This window comes from Falco biarmicus, chromosome 2 (assembly GCF_023638135.1).
Source record: "Falco biarmicus isolate bFalBia1 chromosome 2, bFalBia1.pri, whole genome shotgun sequence".
Taxonomy (NCBI): Eukaryota; Metazoa; Chordata; class Aves; order Falconiformes; family Falconidae; genus Falco; species Falco biarmicus.
The window spans coordinates 85,811,832-85,836,152 of NC_079289.1; the positions used below are offsets into that span (position 1 = coordinate 85,811,832).

The 24,321-nt window shown below is 37.4% G+C and overlaps 1 protein-coding gene across 13 annotated transcripts in view; it reads left to right on the forward strand.

Moving 5' to 3' along the window:
• Window positions 1–24,321, forward strand: part of DMD (dystrophin) — a 1,162,034-nt gene that overhangs the window by 536,380 nt on the left and 601,333 nt on the right. For all 13 annotated transcript variants that reach the window (XM_056326975.1, XM_056326977.1, XM_056326978.1 and 10 more), the window contains one exon: window positions 3,885–4,057. In XM_056326975.1, coding sequence (XP_056182950.1) covers window positions 3,885–4,057 — 173 coding nt within the window. The remainder of the gene's footprint in view (window positions 1–3,884; window positions 4,058–24,321) is intronic.

The window sequence follows — 24,321 nt, forward strand, 5'->3', positions numbered from 1 at the left end:
TATTTTTAATATTTGAATATTATATTCAGGATATCATGTTCAGGTGTCATTATTTATGACAAAATGTATTAGACAGGAACATACTCCCTTATATTCTACTCAGTAATAGTAGTATATCTTAAAGATGAAAAGTAAAATCTTGGTGTGAAGTTTTAATAAGTAAAACTACTCTTTAAGACATATTTTGATTGTTATAATTTGTGATTACTAGACTCTTCAAATGGTTGCTTTTTTACGATATAAGATCGTAAATGTCCTTTTAGAATCTATTCCTTGAAATTCTGTTGCCTTTAGAATACTGGAGGGAGAAAAAGTAACAAGCTTTTATAAAAAAAGGAATATATTTTTCTAGCTGTAAAAGATGCTGTCACAAGAATGTTCTCTGGACTTTAGCTTGTATAGTTGAGATTATTATTCTAATGAGTAGCAGTTTGCAGGATTTGACCTCTGTTTCCTCTTTTTTGTAACGTGTTGGCGTATAAATTAGATGCTTTTCCTTCAAGTTAGGTAAGCAGAAAGACACTGAACAAGTAAAGTTATCCTTTTTTATCTAGATGTAGTTAAAATCGATTATTATTTTTTTAATCCTAAGGGTGTGGGATTTTTCCCCAAATTCATTTGGCTAGCTGTATTTCTGTCTCTGGGTGCAACTAATAAAAGACAATTCTAATTTTCATTTTCTATTACCAAACACAAGCTATATATTTGAGATATAATTTTTAATGGAGATGCAGGGAAGGCAAAACAATGTAAGGGAATATTGTGCTTGTCAATGTTTAGGGCAGCTTTTATTTTCTTTATTAACTCCTTTGGATTGCATGCACATAGACTGGAATTCTGTTGCACCTAAATAACTACAGCGTTCTTATTCCTAATCACCCATGGGGAAATAAAACACAGATGTTCAGTGCTGACTTCCCATGTCTATCTGAATCCATGTGAGAGAATGACTGAGGGAGTCTTCAGATAGATTCATTTACCATTAAAAGAATGACAACAGATAGAGGAAGCATCCAGTCATGCTTATGTTCTTTTTTCTTTTATTTCTAGTACGTTACAAGCTCCAAATTCTCTCCTGTATTAATTCAAATTTGATGGCTGCTCCTGGGAAATGAAGAAAAAGCAAATCTGATTGTTGTATGCATCTTGAAGTAGAACCATCAGGTTCTAGCTGCAGAGTTTACCCATATTGTGACAGAATGTTAGAGGGCAAATTTAATTTTCTTTTTTTTTTTTGTTTGGCTTTTTGCCACTCATTATTTTTCTGCTTACTGCAAAATAACACATCCTTTGATCCATATTTTCATAAGTGCTGGTAGCGTGAAAGAGCTTCTAACACACAAACTAGCAATTTGTACTTCTCATAACTGCCAAATCAGCATTCTGCTGTATCTCTGGAACAAAGCTGCTGCAGTTGTGTGCAGCAGCTGAAGAATGTTTTTGTGTTAAACAAAACTTTGGTTGATGAGTTGATGAGTCTTTGGTTGATGAGTTGGTCTGATAAGTTCTCAGCTAAAAGTTCTCAGGATTCATTCTGAGGCTTATGTGTTTCAGAACAAATAAGGGATGAAAACACAATTGAAGAGTTAAATAAAGGTAATGGTATTGCAAATTTAGGGAGTTTAAAGAAATGGTTGGAGAAAGGGTGTGCACAGAAGTTGTGGATGCCCACTCATTAGAAGTGCTCAAGGTCAGGCTGGATGGGACATTGAGCAACCTGGTCTAGTGAAAGGTGTCTCTGCCTATGGTGAGGAGTTGGACTAGATGGTCTTTAAAGGTCCCTTCCAACCCAAACCATTCTGTGATTCTACGGTTCTGTGGTAAAATTTGAATATGGCTGTAGATTTTTATCTGGAGAATATTCCTTTCTCTGTGCAACTGTTTCAGTGAGACATGTGCATGTCTATATTAATAATTAATTAAAAAGAAGGAATGATAAGAAATAGCTAAATATTATGACACTGCATGAACTAGGGAGACATTTATTTTTGCACTTCTATCTGAATATACCTATATCAAGAATTATCTGAGGCTTTTAGTGGCTCAGTGGTATATCAGATCCTTTGTCTAGTTTTGTACAATTTTTTGTGATCTTTGTAACATCCAAATTATTGTTTTGACTGCACAAAATCTCATAGATGTTAACCTTTCAGTGGAGAAAAGAAGAAAATACTAGCTTTAAAAGCTTTAGGGACAGAAAGTCTAACTTTAGACTAAAAACAAATTGATGCAGTCATCAATCCAAAACATTTGAATTCTTCCATGCCTGGCTGCATTTTATTCAGGCAGCAAGAGGTGCTAAGTTCACCCTCGTAAGGAACCATGGCCATAGCTTTTCAAAAGAATAAACTTAATTTAACTGAGAAAAGTACTTTTGTTTGGCTGAAGGAAATCAGCAATTGTAATATCTTCTTGCTTTATGTTGATGTCTTGACTCGTCTGCAACAGAGAGCATTTTCCTTCCAACCACAAATATATAGAGAAAAATAAAATCCCTGGGACGGCATAAGTATCATGTGCCTTGTCACACTGGGGCTGGGAGCAACCACCCACAAGACACAGAAATGAAAATTTAAAGAATTAGTGGAGAAGTGAATTTCAGAAACATTTGTTTTGATTGTTTCCTCTCTGGTAATACTACATACGTTACCAGGATTGTGAAGAAATGACACCTATATTAGTTGCATAAAAGGCATGCTTTTCCTCCAAAACCTGCAGTTATTTCTCTGATTTTGAAAATCATTATGTGGTGCTAAAAGGTAAGCTTATAGAACTCACAGGTTTTTGTGGATTAAAATAAAATAATAAAAAAAAAATTGTGACATATTTCTGATAAAGAACAAAGAAATTACAGAAATACCAAATTACGCTTGTTTGGATGGTAGACTGAAATGTGATAGGAAGTCCTCTACTTGAGGATTTAATTCCATCAGACTTGACTCACAAGATGGAAGTCTGTGCTAATTAATTTCTGGTATGTTTAATGCTTTTATCCTTAAGCCTGTATACAGTTTATGACAATATATTTCCCCATCATCAGGTTTTCTAAAATATTCAGTCATTCAAATGATCCTAAAGGATTTATTAGAAAGAGAAAGGCTGAACACTACCCACTTCACATAATAGCAATAAACACCCTGTTTACGTATTGCTTTATAGAGCAAAAGAAAAAAGGACTGTATAATTCAGTCATGGAACCGAATGGATTGATAAATGGATAATTAATGGTGATTGACGATGTATGGAGTTTTAAATGCTTTCTCACATTTTAAAGATGTTAAAGGTCAAGATTAAATTAAGTTTTTCTTCCTTTTGGTCTCCCAACACAAGGCACTGTGTGGTTAAGTAGCTGTACTGTGAAGTATTTTTCTCTAAACCAACAAAGAACTGACTTCTAGAAGAATGGTAAATGTTGGGCTGTGAATCTCCAGTAAAAGACAAAACTAGCAATACCTGATAAACTATTTTTTCGTGCTGTTAGTTTGATAGTTATTTAATATCTGCTGAAACAAGAACTAAAGAGATGCATAAACAGCAAAATAATTTAAGAACAATTAAACATGAGTCTGTAAAATAGGACTTTGTTCTGCCTTCTTGAGAAGAAATGGGGTTCAAACAGATGTAACCTTGGTGTATAGGAACTTATAAGTGACTGAAGTCAATAATACTTTGTTTTCCCTTCAGCCATCACCTTTCTCAAATATAGTTTATAAAGTCTTCAAGGAAAGGATAGACATTCAGTCATTATTATCTAGATATTGTGAAACTGTTATTATTTTCAAAGCTGTCTAATTAGCATTTTCCCCCCTCTTTCTTATGAACATTTTTTTTTAATTTATAAAACCAATGTTTTGTTTTTCTTTTCCAAAACCTTGATATTACAGAGCATTAAAGACAGTCTGGGGAGACTGCTGGGTCAAGTAGACATTATTCACAACAAGAAGATACCAGCTTTGCAAAGTACTACACCAACTGAAGCAGCAAATATACAAGAAAAGCTGAAACAGCTTACTTTTCAATGGGAGAAAGTTAACAAGATGTACAGGGACCGACAGGCGTAAGTAACTTTTAGAAATTGCTATTTTTGATGACATCTATTAGTATTTGGTGTACTGTTGTTGATTGTTTCCTAGTCTTCTTTTTGTGGAAATACGTTTTGAAGTTGCAAATGATACTTTCTTGTAACTAGACATAGAGAACTGCAATTAAATTTATGAGCATTTTTGTAAAATTGTAAATATTTTGAACAACTTCTTCACTCTCATTGGACCAAAATCTGGAGTGATTTAGCATACATTTTCCTATCTCATTATAAATTACATACCTTTACCCTAAGAATATTAGGCGTTTACTCTTTTATACCTGTACTATTGATTTAAACATCTGAATTGGTGATGGGTGCATCAGAGTAAAATCCTTTCAATTGCAGAGGATTTACTAGTTCAAGGAGCAGTTCTCTCTTCGTATCTAAGGAGCACAGCTAGCGTTGTTAGCATCTCTAAATCCAGTGTCACCTTTTTGTAGTCTGTGTATTAGACATCATACAGCAAGGCAGGACAACCAAAAGAAGTATAGAAAGGCATTAAAATGATAATAAAGCTGTAATCTCCTACAATATCATATCACACTTATTATCATTATTCTCCTTGTATATTATTTCTGATGTTTGTAATCAAGGAATTATATTATGATAAAAAAAATAGCCAAACCTATTCTGTTATTTTAGGCATTGCTCATGTTAGTAACACAACAGAGACTAGCAATCCAGTATTTTATTTATGCACTGAAGATATGTGAAGTTTAAAATTTGTGGCATTGTGCAATAAAATACCTAGGTTTATACTTCCTCTTTTTTTTTTTTTTTAATTAATTAGATGATATATCTAATTTTACTGGCAGTGATACCTAAATTTCTATGATTAGTGATATACTTTTTTTTTCCAATACGAACAATTTAAGAAGTAACAAATAAACAAATGCCATAAATAAAACCTCATAGTTTCAAGCATTTATTGAAATACCACATAAAAGTTCTTGACAATGCTTCTGAGAATATAAACCATTAATCTGATAAGGAAAATAATTATATATATGACTAGTTCCATTCATTGAAGTTGTCCATTCATAGAAATTTTACAAAATTGACTCTTCAGACCATGCTGAAAAATTGACATTCATCCCATCAGCTACGCCAAAAGAAAATAGATTAATTTTCTAGAATATCACTTTCTACACTATACATGTGTTTAGAAATAACTCTTATCTCAGAAACTGTTCTTAAAATCATTATAATTATTCTGGAAAAAAATGCATTGTATAGTAGGAAGATACATGAGTCTAAACATGTAAGCAGTGACTAGGGCTTAGGCCACACTGATTTTGTCCTACAATCCAAGACTTGGTAACCTTTGTGTTTTCTTTGTTTAGAAATATTGGTCAACAGCTGTCACTGTGCAGCTTTTTACAAACATTATTTCCAGTGTCAGTCACTCATTAGTTTTGACTTTAGGTTGCTGGAGAGAGAAAGGTTGAAGTTTAAAAAGTAATCATAGAGAATCATAGTGAAAAATATAACTCAGTAATCTTCATGTCATCTCTGCTTTGTCCCAACATTTAAAGTTGCAAGAAACTGAAACAGATTTATAATCTGGTAAGGTTTCCAGATTCTCCCATTTACAGTACTTCTTTTAAAAATAGTAAACCTGGCTCTGGCATGGTAAGAAATACACTTCTGTTTGTCATGATGCCATGTACAACAATGAAGGGTAAGTTAGAAGCAGATGCTGGAGCCAAGCTACTTACACAGGTAATAAAAACTGCAGATATTTGGTGTTGCACTTTTCCCAGAGACTGCCTTTGCCCAGACTTTTACTGATATAGTAGACAAAGCTCTGAGAAACCTTTTGAACATTTTGTACCACTAGTGGATAGCTAGGAGAGTGATTTACTGTTAGCTGAAAGGTTGGGCCACCAGCACTGCTGGTCCCTTATCCTTTATTTAGACTATAATATTTAGCCAGCAGCAGAAAGTAGTCTGAGGTGAAATGAGTTATGTTTGTGAAGTATTTTGAGGTCATCAGATAAAGACACTAGGGAAGTGTAAAATAAGTTTACTTTCCAGCTGGCATTTGCCTGGGGGAGTCATCCTCTTTTAGTATGATGGACAGCAACTCAAGGTGATAAGCTTGACTACTGTCTGGAATTGTGTGCATTTCTTTTTCTTTTAAATCTTTTGTTTGTGGTCTCAGTCCTACTGTGTCACTGTTTCAGTGGTTTCTTTTGAACTTTGAGATGATCCCTATAGCTTCTGCAGTATTGTGAGGTGCATTTGAACTGCACATGAACACTAGGGAGGAGATAAAGGAAGACAATATGGCCTTTAGCATTTTGCTTCTAGCACTTTGTGTCTGTAAGTCTGCCCTTGAGACATGGATTAAGCTGTGTTTATGAGATACGCTATTGATGATGATGTTTTAGGACAGTTTTGGAATTATTATTAGAGCTCTGTCTTGCTTTCAAGGTACTGTGTCTAAATGAATGTGTTTTCCCTATTTGAAAGGTTACAGAAACAAATATTACACTTCATTAATTTCTGAATATTTGTTTTAGGAAATCAAAAGTTTGTAATAACATGGAAATTATTATTTAAGTTAATGCAAAGTCAACTATCACCATGATAGATGGAAGTACAAAAGTTTTCCTTATCGCTGTAGTTACTAGTACAGAACTTACTCTAAATCTCTTAGAAATCAATAGAAACATTCATGTTGAATTCTTTTCTGAGATGTATTTCCTGGAAGTCCTGATTCATATCTAGATACTTTGTAATTAACTTTATAGTGAGTTCCTTTTAATTAGAGAGCAAAATAGATTTTCAGCTTGTTTTACAATAGGGCATGTGCCAGTTTGACAGAAATTAATTGTGATGATAAATACTCAAATAGCTTTATGAGTCCAGTTCTTCTACAGTATTCAAAAACCTTGTTTAACATCACTTTGTTTCCTGTATTTGAATGTGTTCATACTGTACTCGCTATAAGATAACAGGCAGTATTTCAATGGAAAAGTATAAGCAAAAATGCTGCAGTCATCCTAGTGTATTCTTTCAGTTGTATTAGGAACTTGGAATGAACGTAAATTTTTACTCTTTTCACAAACTTGTTGATAGACTAGTCTTCAACTGACCAATTTTTAAAGTAAACCCTAACATGGTTCTTTGACAGGAGTAACTTTCTTTTCTGTACAAATTAATTTCAGAACATGATTTGTTGTGTCTCCAACAGATATATGGGAGTGACACTATCTCATACTAGGTGAAATTTGTTTCTTTGGGTTTAGTTTTCTGAGTGCACAGTTAATTCAGATTTCTCTTTTTTGAGCTAAGGAGTAATTTATGATTTCATTTGTAGCTTCAACCTTTGCTTTCATGATACTAAATTTCTATGTTATCTTTTCCACTACTCACATTAAGGTAATACAATCTGAATTTTGTAAGGCGGTGTTACATTACAGTGCCAGTAAGAATATTCAGATGCCATAATTTTACCAGATTTTAACAATAGTATCCTTTCTTTGCAGCTGCCTTGGATACTGTTTTTTAATACTAATCACAACTATTTAGGAAGTAACACCTAGTACGTGTCCTGTAGGACCTAACACTAGGTCCTTATATATCTTCAATGAAAACACATAACATTTGGAAAAAAATATAAATACTATTCAATAGAGAATAGAAAATAGATGTTTAAATTGCTTTCTTATCTTTATCTTATTGACTTACCACTTGTGGAAGACTTTGCATCCCTTGTCAGGATATTGTCTTCCCAGGATATTTATGCCTCAGTTTTGTTTCTGTAAACAACATATGCTCCCTAAAAATATTCCTTTCTAACAGTGCCAGAAGTCATTCAATCAATGAAGTGCTACAAACTCTTCCAGAATAGATCAACAATACATTAATTTTAAATATTTCTATGCAATTGCAAATTAATCATAATGTTAAAGAGAAAAAAAATACTAAAAATTATATAATTTAAAAGCAAAATACTTAACTTTTACAGATATGTAGAAAATTTTTGAAACTGTTTCTTGAGCATGAGTTAAAATTCTAATGGATCTCTCACATTAATTTCAGGGAATTTATTTTTGTCTTTTTTCATGTGTTATTTAAGAATTATCTTCCAAGACATACATTATAAACTAGATTAATGGACTTCTAATTCATCTGAAATCTACTAAAAATTAAATGTTGTGAGAGAAGGTGGGAAAGCTGATACCAGATATCTTTACAAAGTGTTTCTTGCTAATTCTGAAAATAGCAAAAATTTGATAGAACAGTCTTATATCAGAAAAGACCCCAAATCCATCATAATGATGCCAAAACAGATCGAGGCTTTATAAAAGTAACAAACTAACAATTTTTATATTAACAAGAGCAAACCATAAAGAACTAGTTAATAAGCATATACTAAGAATGATTTTAATGTTTGGACAGCAGTACAACTGTCAGCTATTTCTGAATAACCTTAAATTAGCCGCTGATTAGCTTGCTAAGGCCTAATGAGAAACCTGTATTATACATACAGAATCTGTTAATTTGCAGAGAAATAATATATCATAGTCGCATTTCTAACACCACATAGTAACAGATATTATAATCCCTTAACTGTTATATTCTGTCGCGTTGAGAAGTAATCTGATGCATGGATCAAGATATTAGGGAAAATAAATGCAAGACATCGTTTTTTCAAAGTTAAGTAATTTGCGTATGTCCTATATAACTGTGGAACCAGCCACCAGTAAGACTTGAGGACTTGCCTCTCTGTGGTATCTGAGTCAGTTCCAGCCTCTGTGCCCTGTTTGCTTAGATAAAAAAATGTATATATGGTGCTAAGAAATCTGGATTCAGACCAAGGGATGTATTCAGAGTATAGTTCTCTTTCCAGAATATGAGATACCGTCTTGGAGTAATACCTATAAGCAATTGACAAGTACAAAGCCAGGGAATATTAAAATATTGAGAAAATGTACTTTGAATAGATTTATAGAAATATTTAGATGCCTGAAGAAAACTTATGTGGCCTCAACCTCTTACTTTAGAGGGGCACAACTCTCTCATTCATCCGGTGCCAATCTTGTATGGTTTTATCATTAACATTCAACTCTAAAACTATACTTAGGACTGAAAATATTAGACAGAAATTAATGACTGTCCATTATACAACTTTTTAACCTTGCAAAGCATCCAGCCATCCAAACTGAAAACAAAAGATAAACCAGTCACATGTAGAACATTAAAGAAGATTGTTTTGTAGTCTTGACTGTCAAATCTATCTTAAGGAACATAAAAATAAAATTACTGTAGGTGACTCTCATTATTTGTTGGATACCCTAGGGGCCCGTTTAGGCCATTCAAGTTTCTCAGTTGTGGATTCCCAATTTCCATCTGTGGCACCATGTTCTGCAAATGTGAAGTCATTGAAGACATGAGTCATCTGACCTATCTTTAACTATCCAAGTTTTAGTTACATATTTTACAGTACTCATCTAGATTCCTTCTCAGTTAAATACTCCCAGACAATTCTTTCACAGTTAACTGTTGCACTGTGTAGTGGGTCCATTGGCTCTTCAGGAAACCTAGATGGGATAAGATTAGACACATTACTTTTAGACAGATAAAATTAGGGGAGACTAATCTTAACTTGGAAAGTGTAACGAAACAATGTAATTTAATTTAAATCTAAATAGGTGGGTAGACATCTCTTTTTCAACAAGCCCAGTCAGTATTTCTTTGTTCCCTGCCGTAACTATGACGAAGTGAGTTATGAATGCTAAGCTGCTTTGTTTCAGTACAGGGAGAAGAGCAACTTGTGGAAGGTCCAGGTATTTTGAGTGAAAGGCTGAAACAGTGGCTGCTCCCTCATCTAAGAGTAGCATCTACTCACATATTTCTGTTGAGGTTGTAAATCTTGTTATTAGACTTACCCATGCATCAGGATTCAAGATGAAAGTGAAAACCTGAACAGATTAGTTTATCCTCAATGAGAAAAGGAAATTATTTCCTTTCTAATGTTCATCTTGGGATAGCTACCATACCTTAGTTACATGCAGAGTAGTTTGTTGGTTGTTTCTTGGTGGGTTTTTTTTGAGATGGTGGTGGTGGTGTTTGTTTTGCTTGCTTTGTTTGTTGTTTTATTTTTCTCTGTTTCACAGCAACTCAAATTGCTCATCCAGATTTTGAAAAGGGCAGAATGGAGACAGTTTATACTACTTGACTCATACAGCCAACATTAGTTGTAAATTTTTTTCCATATCATACTTACTGTATAGAAATGCTGTCCTTGGCAGTTGTTTTGTAATCTAATTCTTGCAACAGATTTGCAGCTTCATTTGCCCCCATAATATCACACTATCAAGTTAACATTCACACCATCAGGTTAACATATTGGTAAGTTTCATTGGTTCCTTAATTGTTTCCAAATAGGTATAAAATATTGTATATAACTGGTATAATATAATGTATAAATGCTTTTAATGTGGGAAATCTAGATAAGGCTTTATGTCAATATTTATAATGTAGAAACCCAAAATACATAGGAATGGTTTTGTTGCCTATTTTATAACTAGAGAGGTTTAATTTACAGCATAAGATGGAAAATATTTTTGCCTTATACGTGGCCATTAAAATAACTCTTTTCATAGTGCAATGTATGTAAGAATGTCTTCTAAATGGAATAGCTACAAGTGAAAATTAAAATTATTTGTTAAAGCTTAAATAGCAAATTTGAGGCACGGTAAGAAATAATACTGTAGCTTTTGGGAAGAGATACATGTTTATGAAGTCACTGTCATACAGGTGGGCTTAGAGCTCAACACAAACAATTCTTGATATGGGAATTGAAGGTATCTGTATAGTAAGATGAAGTGAAAATAACTAATTCAGAATTTATTTTAATAAGTAGATCTGATTATCTCATCTAAAATAGTATATGTTTGTGCTGTGAAAGTGTTTCAGCTGAAAAAAGTATCTTGAATATTTTCAAATCACCAACCCCCAAGCCTGACAATTAGCATAACTTAGCATAACTTTACTGTGAAATGCTCAGTGACAAAAATGCATTACATTCATACAAGAATTATTGTAGTGACTTTTTCTAATGTACAAATTAAAGAATTTCACTGAACTATCTGGGACATGTTACTGCTTAATCATCAATACGTGGGCTGTAGAACTATGGGAACATGAATATGTATGAAGACAAACACTGGCAGAAGCAAACTGTCTCTGAGCTGTCTGGATATGAACTGTCTTGGCCCTTCATGTCAGATGTAAAAAGTGGTCAGTGTCATAAGCTGCGAGATCCAGCTCAGATGCAGGATGTACTTGCTTTAGGGACAATGCTGTGTTAGTGCAGCTATGTAATTTCACAGATAGCCCTGATTTACGTCCAACCATCTCAAAATGTTGGTAGAGCTCAGTCATGCTTAGCTACATCCATCTATGTAGGCACAGCCTGAGACCGCTGCAGTATATCCTCAGGTCTGAAACTTTATTCATGATGACTTCTATTACTTTCTGTAAGTATTGACAATTAAGGTATGCTTTCACTGTTGGTATTAAATCATTACATTATGCTGTGCAAGAATTTTTTAGCTGGGTGAATATTTACCTGGGTCAACTGTGCACTGAAGGAAGGATGATGTTGCAGGAACTGCTATTAGGTCCAACGGATGCTGGATGTACTAAGGCGCACTCCTTTGCAGAATTCCCTTGATGCTTTTTAAGGAATTGTTGCTCTCTAGTTGCCATAGTGCACTGTACACCTATTTATAAGTAAGTCCTGGGAGAGCATTTTTGATAGTAGAAGGAGTCTAATCTTTTAACATCTGTAGCTAAAATCAGAAGTTACAGTTTTCTGGTTTATACAGTTCTCATCACTGTCATTTCTCAACTGTGTTCATGTAGCTATCATCCAATATAGTTTTAGCTTTCTTCCTCCAAAGCAGTGTTAATGCAATTCATTTTTCTTTAATTAAATGTTTTACATATGTGTACATACGTGCCAAAGAGTCAAAGACACACATTATGTTTGGAGTAGAGAGCAGCAAGTTTTGTGGTAGTCATAGACCTTGGAAATAATAGTTTTGAGACTTAGAAAGTTCAGTATTCCATCCTGGTGACCATCAGTAATTCAGTAGAGTTTATCAGCTATCAAATTTTCTTTCCTTGAAGGACAAGACAGTGTCTGAGGTGATTTAGGCAAAATCCACTCAATACTTCTGGTTTTATCCAGAATATGTGCAGATTGGCCTGTAAAAAAACTGTTTGCATTGTCTCATAGTTATAGCACTAGCTACACTGCACATTGCTATAATAATGTCTGTTCCAGAAAATTTTGTTATCTATACCCTTGAGATTAATTTAGCCCTGTGTTTATTTATGTGGGGAAGCATAAATACTGTTTTTTTTAACACAGAAAAGAAATTCCCTTCTTAAACTGAAGCACAACATTCCAGATATTTTCTATAAAAGTAAGCAAAATGCCTGTTTTCTGTTTATTGTTATTTTGGGGGGAATATAGCATTGATTCATTGCAAGTACTTACTTTTGATATGGTAACCTGTTGCTTCCTGGAATATACAATTTCCTTTTAGGTTATATTTTAATTTTAAGATATTTCATTAATTATCTTGAAGTGTCAAGTTGCTTTTCCAGTAAAAAAAGGATTAATTCATAGCATGATGTTGAAAATGTTCTTTCAAAAGTTACACTAAAATAAAATGAGTGACAATTATTTTGCTTTTCTTCTGTATCTTTATGCCTGAGATCACTTTGGAAAATTAGGTTTAGTAATAATTTCATTAAGAAATTGAGGCAATTCTCTATTAGGGTAACATGAGGATAATACTATAAGATTGTATAGTCTCATTTCTGGGCAGATGATCTGATTTATTCTTCCTGTCCACAAGTCCTGTATGACAGCAACAAAATTTAAAAAAAATGGGGTAGCGAGGTTGGAAAACAATAACAAAAGTTTGCATATAATTCTCATTGAAATCATAGCATACTTAAATTTTGGATCTGTGTATGTATTAAGTAGGTGTTGGGAATACAGATGCCAAACAAAATGGACCACAGTGACCCTCTGCTTGTCTTTCCAGAGTGGTAAAACAAATATGGTGTTCTTTCTTCTCTTCAGTAACCAACTTTTCAAAATCCTATGACAACACAATTACCTTTGAGACCGATACTCTCCTGTTAGATTTGGTTGAAATCGGCTGAAAAAGCTAGAGAATTTATTGTTGGAAATGAGTGATGGGCAGCACAATCAGTGAAGTCTCACTTCCTTAGATTAGAAACAGGAAGAAAATATGTCTTTTATTTGCTTAACCTGTTAGTCATGAAGAAATTCAACAGAATCCCTTTTAGGAACTTACCTCTCTGTGATTACACCTGGCTTCTTAGTTTTCCATCTGTGTTGAGCTACCAATCAAAGCATTGCCGAAGATCTAGCTATGGTGACTTATAGGATATTTTATTTGCCTTAATTAGTGTCATAGAATCACAGAATAATTTAGGTTGGAAGGGGCCTCAGGAACTCTCCCAGTTTAACATCCTGCACAAAACATGGTCAACACTAGCTACTACAGTTCTCAAGGCTTTAACATGGGCTTAAAGACCTCGAACAACAGAGACTGCACAACCTTTTGGGAATTTCTTCCACAGCTTGACTGTCCTTGTGTTGATTTTTATTTTTTTTTCCTTATATCTGGTCTGAACCTCTCATTTGCCTTTATGCCTTCATTCCCCCACTATGCACTCCTGGGAAAAGTCTGGTTGTATCTTCTCAATGATCTACTCATAGTTGTTGGAAGGCTGCTGTTGGGTTCACTGAAGCCGTCTCTTTGCCCACTTCCCTCAGTCTCTTCTCACAGAACAATTGCTCCAGCCCCATGACTTTCTTGGTGGTGCTCCTTTATGCTCACCGCAGTTTGTTAAAGTCTTGTATTGGCAGGCCCAAAACTGAACACAATGTTCTAGATGTGGCCTAATAAGTCCTGAGTGAAGAGGGGCAATATTTTCTCTCAGTCTGCTGGCTGTGCTGCTGCTAATGCAGCCCAGGATAAGTGCTGACAGGGCACGCTGCTGGCTTATGTCCTGCTTGCTTCCCACAGGACCCCAGATCCTTTCTTGCAGAGCTGCTTCCCAGCCATCCAGTTCCCAAACTGTATTGTTGCAAGGGGTTCTTCCTTTCCAGGTGCTGGAATTTTCATTTGTCATTGCTGAATTTCATTGGGCTCCTGCTGTCTCACCACTCCAGCCTATCTAGCTCTTTCTGAATGGCAGCTCTATACTTAAGCATGTTGAGTTTTTCACCCCTTATTTCAACCTGATCACTGAGAAATGGCTTGAGAGCAGCCCTGTGGGGAAGGACTTGGGGATATTGGTACATGAAAAATTAGGTATGAGCAGGCAATGTGCACTTGCAGTCCAGAAAGCCGATGGTGTCCCGGGCTGCATAAAAAGAAGCAAGGCCAGTAGGTCAGGGGAGGTGATTCTCCCCTTCCACTCTGCTCTCATGAGACCCCACATAGAGTACTGTTTTCAACTTTGGGGCCCCCAGTATAGGAAGGACATGGACCTGTTGAAGCAAGTTCAGAGGAGGGCCTCAAAGATGATCAGAGGGCTGGAACATCTCTCCGGTGAAGACAGGCTGAGAGAGTTGGCGTTGGTCAGCCTGGAGAAGGCTCCGGGGACACCTCACAGCAGCCTCCCAGTGCCTAAAGGTCCTACAGGAAAGCTGGAGGGGGCTTTTTAACGAGTGATAGGACAAGGGGGAATGGCTTTAAACTGAAAGAGGGTTACATTAGATATTGAAAAGAAATTCATTCCTGAGGGAGTGGTGAGGCACTGGAACAGGTTTCCCAGGGAAGTTGTGGATGCCCCCTCCCTGGCAGTGCTCCAGGCCAGGCTGGATGGGGCTTTGAGCAACTTGGTCTAGTGGAAGATGTCCCTGCCCATGGTGGGGGTGTTGGACATAGATGACCTTTAAGGTCCCTTCCAACCCAAATCATTCTATGATTCTATGATTGATTTGCCTTTCTCATGTTGTCAAGAACTTCTCCCTGATCATCATGAGCTTTCAGAGATGATAGCAAGCAGCCTTTCCAAACATCAGCCTGCTCTCTCAGTGTCCAGGGGCACAGTCTGTCTGGTCACAGGGATTTGTATGCGTTGAGTTCTCTGACATAATTTTCGACTTGCCCGTCATCTACTTCTAGAATTTCTCCTAGTTCCCCAGCACAAGGTGCTGGGAGACCGTGCTAGTACTTCTCCGTTCTTTTAGGCTCATTATCTTTTTCAGACTTTAGGAAGTATTGTTTTTATGGAACTCTGATGTCATATTCATGAAAAAATATATGATGACAATTTGACATGGGAGGAGGTACTGCATGTGGTAGAAAATTCTGCAGAGAAACCAGGACCTTCTGATACAAGTATGCCTCTCTTTAAGATGTCTAAAGTCTCATTCATTTATCAGTAAGATTTCTGCAGTCTCTGTCTAGAACTTGCTTGGTATAGACCTCTGGGAAATGTTAATAGTCAGAGGTTATTGTTCTGTGGTCCTGAGGTATATACTCATCCTGTTTAACAAGAAAGGCTTTGGATTTCTTGAACTTTTACAGATTTTAAAAGGGCTCCAGAAGAGCAAGCACCTGCTCTCAACAAACCAAAAAACATAAATGTCATTTCTAACTATGTAGATTTTCAGAAATGCCTTCTAAGTCTTCTTATCCTTCATCATTTTGCTCATACGCAAACATGCAGACTTTTTACTGTGAGTTCTAGTTAACAAAATTCTAAAAGCAATACTGTTTGATTTTCCTTTATCACTGTCCCACAAAGGGCCCCCTTCAACCATTTTTTATTAGCTATTATTGTAAAGTGCTATGTCTGGCTGCAGAACTGCTTTTCTTAGCTGTAAATTTGCCTTCCTAGGTATAATGTGTATCATTATAAACCAAATCCTCTGCACATATCTCTGTGTGTGTTGTTGTATGCGTGTGTGAAACTGCTTCTAGTCACTCCTCTAGTTTTGCCATGCTAGATGGAGAGAAACTGGCGTTGTATGTGGAACCGTTTTGAGAAAGGAAGAGTAAAGAAATTATTATTCTTTATAAAGCTTGTGGTCCAGATTTTATTGGCAGATGCAGCATTTTATTCTGAACTGGAAGTATAGTGGTTTCAGGTTAAAACATATATATGCATAGCACTTGGGTGCCATGCAGCTTAGCTGTATGAGTGGTTCTGTGAGCTTGGTGTTGTGGTATATGGCTTAAGAGCACTCACTGCTAGGGAACTCTTCCTGGGCAATAAGAGGCTTTTAAGTGGTGCATCCGACACATTACTCCTTTAATTCAGATCAGAAGAGAACTTTGGAAACTGGTCTTCTAATTGTCCCCACCATGATTTGATTCATGCTGAGAAGGGCTCTTGGAATATCTGAACTAGATTACTGTTGGATTAAACAAATTTAGAAGATATGCTCCAGGAATGCATCCAATATGCCTCAGATGCAACTAAGTATTTAGCCTACTGGCCCACACTAAAGGACTTAAAGTAAAACCGCCAAACATATAAAATGTGTAAATTCGCCTCATTGGCTTAAAATTAAGCATATGTTTAGGCAGTTGTTTGATGCCAGTCTAAGAAAGGAGTGGCTTGTGCTACTTCGTGGCCAAGAAGGGGAGATACGTCTTTTTCCTTATTCCATTTTGTCTTTTCCAGTGACCCTAACTACTTGAACTGAATTTCTGCCTTGTGTTCTGATAATACTATTTTTAGTGAGGTTCTCCCCTCCCACCTCCACACCCCCACACCCCCAAATACAAATATGAGGAGTGTCAGGTCCTGGGAATCCATCAGCTGGTATCTCACAATAATCACTCAACTTTTGAGAAAGAATTCGTGTGGACTATGGAGTGATTTGATAATATGAAACTGATTTTTCTAAGAACCAAATGAGAGAATACACTAAACAACAAAACAGGCTATCAATAGTTGTATGTTTTGTCTGGTAGCATAGTTACTGAAGAGCAAAATATGAGGAAAATATAGCTGAAGAATGATCAAAATATTCTTTGAACAGCCATAAAATTAACAATTTGTGGCACATATTCATATAATCCCTGAAGTAGAAGGAAGTGCTTATGTTTCTATTCTCAGAGAAAAGAACCCCATAATCTCATAGTTTCAGTAGTTGACTAGAATAAGCCAGTACATTTTAAAGAATTCAGATGATCAGGATTTGTGTATTTACTGTTTATTCAGTAACTGTTACAGTTTTCATCCATTATCTCAGAACTGTATGCCAAAATCTAGGTGCTTGTAAAGCTTTCAATATCATTAAAATCATCACCTTGATTTTTAAAAAAAGATGTCTGAAAACAGGCTGCTCACAAAAATAATAAATCTCAACTTCCAGAATCATCACTGCCTTCTGAAACAGTAAAAAGTCTAAAATTACTAACTCAAGAGATAAATAGTTTAGGAATGTAGGGTGGAAAAAAGGTTTAATTGTTTAATTATTAATTTATATTTTTTTGGCTGAATTATCAATTAACATGCTTCACTGTTTAATATAGTCTTTGCGTATATTATTATAGCATGCAAAACATAGTAATTGCAATTTCTTTCTGTGCAGTACTAAAAAAATGTCAAAATAAATATAATTTCAGGTTTTGCCAAATAACAGGGTTTTCTAAAAGTCATCAAGACAATTGTTGATCTGGTATTTCAAGGCTAAACTCTGCCCTTTTGTAAGGTTATGCACCGTTATGTCTCCTTAAATGGTACACATTCTGCAATTAAGTCTTGGTGTTGCAGGGCTGTTCAAGACACATAGCTCTCTCCTGGCCCTTCAGATTCACCCCTGACTACTGCTCTCTGACAAAACTTTCAGTAATGTATCCCGGCTATGTAACGAAAAACATTTTTGCTCAGATGTTGTATCGGTAGTGATGACATGTGAAGGTATCATAAGCAATAATGGATGCTGTCTTCTATATTTAATAGTTTTTAAATTAATTGCATATCTAGTCCTACTAGCATCTTTCTTAGTTTCCCTCACAAGCCTCACTAAATGACTCAGAACATCCTGCAAAAATATATTGTTGTCATTATATCAATAAGACAGGAAGATATTCAAATGCTTTTTTAAGATCAGGTACAAGTATTCTGGAAGAGAACCTTAAATTCCAACCCAGCCTTGTACCCACAAGAGCACCATTTCTTTGAAGTACCATCTTTATGAGCATACAGAGGGTTTGAGATACTGTGACAGTAGGTGCTAGAAATACCAAAGTGTTTGGGAATTATTTGCTTTTGAATGAGTAGGGAGGTATTGCCAGGTTGTACTATGTGTTGTGGATTATTTCCTGCCTCAGAAAAAACTGCAGCCTCCGCTTACGGTTCTGACCCACCCCCCCCACCCCTCCACCCCCCCACACACACCCCCACCCACACACACACACCCCCCCACACACACCCCCACCCACACCCACCCCCACACACACCCACCCACCACCCCCCCACACACACACCCCCACACCCACACACACACACACCCACACCCCCACCCACTCACACACCCCCACCCACTCACACACCCCCACACCCCCACCCACACACACACACCCCCACCCCCACACACACACCCCCACCCACACACACCCCCCCACCCCCACCCACACACACCCCCACACCCCCCCACACACACACCCCCCACACACACACCCCCACACACACACCCACACACACCCCCACCCACCCCCACACACACACACCCCCACTCACACACCCCCACCCACACACCCACACACACACACACACCCCCACCCACACACACCCCCACACCCACACACACCCCCACACCCCCACCCACACACACACCCACACACCCCACACACACCCCCCCACACACACCCCCACACCCCCACCCCCACCCCCACACACACACCCCCCACACACACCCGCCCACCCCGCTTCCGCGCGCTTTCTGCGTGCTGTATCCGCGCAGTGCCAGTCCCTAAGGGCAGGGCGAGGCACAGGCTGCGCTGCCGGAGAGCTGCCTGGTCCCCCTGTACGACAGCGGCACCATTCCGGGAGCCCCACTAGGGGGCAGTTTTGCAGCGAAAGTGCTCTGGGTGGCGTGCAAAGCTAGCTAACGCGGAAAGTCCTTTTCCCGTCTTCCCCACTGCATTTTCTCGATCTGTCAGAATACAAGATAGCCTCTGACTGGCTGGAAACTGAGATAAAACGTCAATCTGGAGAATCACCGAGTTGTTCTTTTCCTCTCAGATTCACGGGCCGTGGTGTACAGCAAAAATGTAGTGCAGACACCTACTGTTACAGGAATCTTTTTCTCTGGACTTCTTAAGGCTCTTCCATCCTTCCAGACTTACTTCTATTTTCCCTTTGATTTCAGTGTAGAAATGGTGGCATAAAGAACTTCTGTTAAGGTTTTTATATCATGAAATCAAGTATTCCTGGTTTTCCTAAACAGTTGAAGCACTGGATAGCACCTTACAATGAATATTATTTTAGAAGTCATTATTCTAATACAATCCAGCAAGAAAATTAATTTAGAAAACTGAAAGCTCCAGTACAGAGACCCCAGGCTCAAACACAATTTAATTATAATTTCTTTAAACTTTTTTTTTTCTTTTTTCCCTTTTGTACAACACACAACAGTATACTTTGTGTTTATAGAATTTGACAGCATGGTAGATCAGTGAAAAAACAGAAGGCATAGAAATACTTAACAGAGTAATGTTGCATTTTCATATTGTCAGAGTGATTAATGACAAGCACTGTAGTTTGCCAGTGAAGGAAAGGAGCAAATGTTGTAGCATTTCTGAATTTTTACTCTTTAGTAGACACTGTGGGAGCCTGCAAGCCTAGAAATAAATTCCTCTAATAACCATGAGAGTGCCTTTGTCCCTGCAGTGCACTAAACAGACCAACAGTTCTCTTTACTATCTTTAAATCCTCTGGCACATAGTGATGCAAGGTAAACTGCATTTCTTCTTCTTTCCAATTTTGATGCACGATCATTTCGTCAGTTCCCTAAGTCTTTATGCATCCTATAAACCGCTGTCATCTTCCACATCCTGTAGCAGGGAAGAGCTTATTTCCAAGACACCTGCCTGGGAAATATCCCTGAAGCATAGCGATCCTTAATATAAGCTTGGAATAGGGACTGGAGGAAACTGACAAGCTTATATTCCCTTAAATCTCTGAGGACAAGGGGCCACTCAGCTCTTTTGATATATCTTGAAGCAGGACTTTCCAAACAGCATTGAAATCTCTCTCCTGGGAATATGTAAATATATGAGATTGTCTTTTCTTCCAGAAAATAAATTTTCAAATGTCAGAATATCCAAAGAAATGTGAATTTTACAGTTCAGGAACACAATATTTTCTCTGTCATTTCTTGCCTGGTTTTCCTACCTAAAAACTTTTCTATTATGAGCTTGGGAAACAAATCCCTCCCCTTTCATCGCTGAAGGTGACGAAAATTCTAATGGCGAAGAATGAAGTTCTAGAGAGGGCTATAGACTGAAAATGGAGAAATGTTCTGCTTCCTTTTCTGGAAGCCTGACAACCTATCTTTCATTTTCTCTCCCAAGTAGGTTGCTAAAGAGCCAAGCAAGAACTTGAATTGGTAAGAGGACAAGCAAGATCCCTTGATTGCTTACTAATGCAAAGAAGCTTTCCAAGTTCTTCCAGATATAGGAGGGACTTCCAAAAAGATGTTAGAAGGAGATAGGATGGAAAAATATGAAAGTACTTTGAGCAAAAGTATTTAGATACCACTAAGACGGGAACACAGCTGGACATGAATTTATTAGCAAATTTATTTCTATTATCCATTTGTAAATCCAGCAACGATGTGTATAAAGCACTACTATAGTCACCATTTTGAGCCTTTGATGCTGTCTTATTCCCTACTCAAAATTTTCATTAAAAATAAAAATAAAGTCAGTATTTTTTAATTATAAGAACAGTAAGTAATTGATATGCAAATAATGATATATGATATTTCCCTTTCTCCTATTCTTGCTCCTTATTTAACATTCAGACTGAAAATGGGAGAGAAGAAAACTGATGCAATTCTCAAGAAAATCCTTTTCAAAACTAGGAAACTTTCAGGAAATGCATGTACATTGAGTACACCTCTACCCTAGAGCTATCACATACTGTAATAACATCAGTATGGAGTCTCAATAGCACACACTAAACTGTTCATGATGTTTTGACGTCAGTTCTCCAATCAGTTCTGAAAATACAATTAGATTTGTAAACAATACCTGCGTGGTTTGTCTCTTACCTTTGTAAAAATAAATGAGTAATTGTCTGTACTAGGCTAAGAGGAAGAGATCTATAGTTCCACAGCAAGAAAATACAAGGGCAACATAACCACTTGCCTTCTGTGCTTCTAATGCCAATTCTTCTCTTTCTTATGGCACTGTAAGTCAGAAGCAACTCCACTGCTTTCAGTGGATTTGTACTACTATAAAACCATTAGGAAAAGAGAATTGGAACTCATGACTCTTGAAAGAGAAACCATTTTTATTAGGCCTCTTGTTCAAAGTTGTCATCTACTGCTATAGTAGAATCAGCAGAAGTTACAGATGCTTAGTTTTTGGAATCAAGTCCATTATATTCTCTGCAGACAAGAATCTGACAAAGACCTAGCATCTTATTCGGTGAAACAGAGGTAGGAACTAATCACAATCACTATGTCCTTCTTCTTCACCAGCTCCGGTTACTTCAGTAACTGGTTACTTTTAACTCTCTAATCTAATTGTCCTCCTCCAAAGTAGCTAAAGCAAGGAAGAGGCTGGCATAGTAGCATACAAAGTTGGAATAGATAACATTGATAGTAGGTGCTAGAAATGTTGATATATAACTTAGAATATTCTTCCCATCATCTGAGCGTTGTATAACATGCTAAGACAGAGCAGAAACAATGTATCAACATTTATAGTATTTTGGGATGCCTCAGTGAACTGCCTTTGATCTCTCCCTGTGCATAAATGGAAGACAGACAGGGGAGCCTGAAGCTGTGAATGGGATTCTTGGTGCAGCTTGCCCTTTGTGCTAGCGTAACTGGGGACTGGGAGCAAGCTATGTTTAGCTTCTACACTCTCCCTAAGGTTCTGCTGGAGACAGAGGAAGTGCACATTGTGAAGATTACCACACAGCTGACTTCTGAGGTGTGCATGCTTCTGCAGTCTTGAATATGTTATGTACATGAATAGGAGATCATCGTATTTGAAAAAAGTAAAAAGATCTAAGAACACCTAGCATTTTTCTAGGACATCATTATCCAAGATTTTTATATTGTGTACACTTGAACTTTGAGTCAAGTGCATGCATTGTTCTCTACCTTAACTTTGAATTTTCTGGGCATTAAACAGACAAAAAGCAGAAGTGTTAAAAAAAAAAAAAACAAAAACAAAAAAAAAAAAAACCACAAACAATTTTAATTCCCTAAATTTTTTTCTCTTTAATTTGTAACTTTAAAACAACAGTACTGTCTTGCACATGACAGCCAGGCAGCCAAGCTCATCTGTTCCTTCTTTTTTATTTATATACTTTTCCTTCATTATTATCACCTATGTAAATCCTGGGATACAATCAGAGTTCCTTGCCAGTTAGGCTAAATGGCAGCAGGTTGTTTGCTTAGCACTTTTGAAGAGTTTGAGCTGATGAGATTGTCCAAATTACTTACCCGTTTACAGGGAAGGGACAGCAATAGCTCATAGAACGGCTTTGTTATATTCTGCTTTGGTCCTAAGTAATGACAAGGATGAGTAAACAATGCACCACTGTCTTTAATGCACAGGTATTTTGGATATTTGGTATTTCTAAAACTGCCCAACAGTATTCTTTCTGCTGCCGTCAGCAACATTTATAAAGGAGATTGGGTATACAAATTCATCTAATCATCTGGTGAGCTAAACATGACCTCAAGGCTGATGACTGCTCAGCCTATTCCTACATTTGCTAAAAGAGAGAGGGAAAAAGTGCATCCTTGTATTCCCCTAACAGGTAGATGAGAATGAGGGTCTACTGACCGTTTTCAGACTCCTGAAATCAGAAGCCAAGATAAGGAGCAGAGTGGCCTGCCTCAGCTTTCCCTTGATAATGAGGACCTTTTCATCTTCTACAATAGCAATCTACTGGCCTCTTTTTTTGTTATTTGAGAAATTATTAGTGCCACAGGGTGTTATTAAATCCTTTTAGGTTTTAAGACTTGCAGCGAATGGTTTGACAAACTGTACTTCGCTGTGGACCATATCACGCTCAGTGGAGTTTACAACTACAGAGGAAGATGGTCAGAGTGGACCTGTTCTTACTTTTGTGGGATTTAACTAGCTTTGTATATGTAGGCTTGCAGTATATTTGTACACATTGCGTACCATATTTATGAAATTAACAGAAAATCCTGATTGCAATAGCTATGCTAAACCAGGATATCATAATTAAACTTGTTGCACTGCACAACTAGTCAGTATTTATACAATATTACTGTAGGTTAGGAGCTCTGTGTCAGGTAGCAGGAGGAACAGGACTCTTCCACTACAGAGGACAAGCCAGGAGGCAAGGGTGGCTCCAGTACCTGCAGTGCCCTTACTGGGGCACAGTCCCACAGCATCTGACCCAAGTGGGCAGAGGTTGGTGCAGGTGACAGGGTCCATGGATAGTCCCAGCTGAGGCAAAAAGTGATGAAACAGGACCAGGGGGCACAGTCAGGAGCCAAAGGTGATGAGGCCAGAATCAGGACTGGAAACAATACATAGGTCTGAAGGTCATCTAGGACATGAGGTCAACAACAGGAGCGGAGACAAGGGGTCCTTCCAGAAGCCAGCCTACAGCATAGGTCCAAGATCCATATACCATAGCTCAGGCCCAGCCCGAGCTGGAATGGGGCTCCGGAGCCCATGAGTGGGGGTGTGGGTCTCAGTGAGGCTAGTCAGGGCCAGGGAGGCTGTGACACCTCTGGTGCCCTGGCACGCTGCTGGTCGCAGTGGCCCTAGCTCAGGTGTCACCTTTGGAACTTTGTTTCACCATTTTTTTTCATGAGTGTTTGAAAGAAGAGGCCTGTGAGCATTAGTGCTGCTTTTCCCCAAGCCTGGTGACTAATGAAGACGGAAGGATGAGGCCCGACTGTGGCCTAAGGCATTAAAGCCATGGAGACCATCACTAGACAAGTGGATTTGGAAAGCTTTACTAGATTTGATTTAATTTTT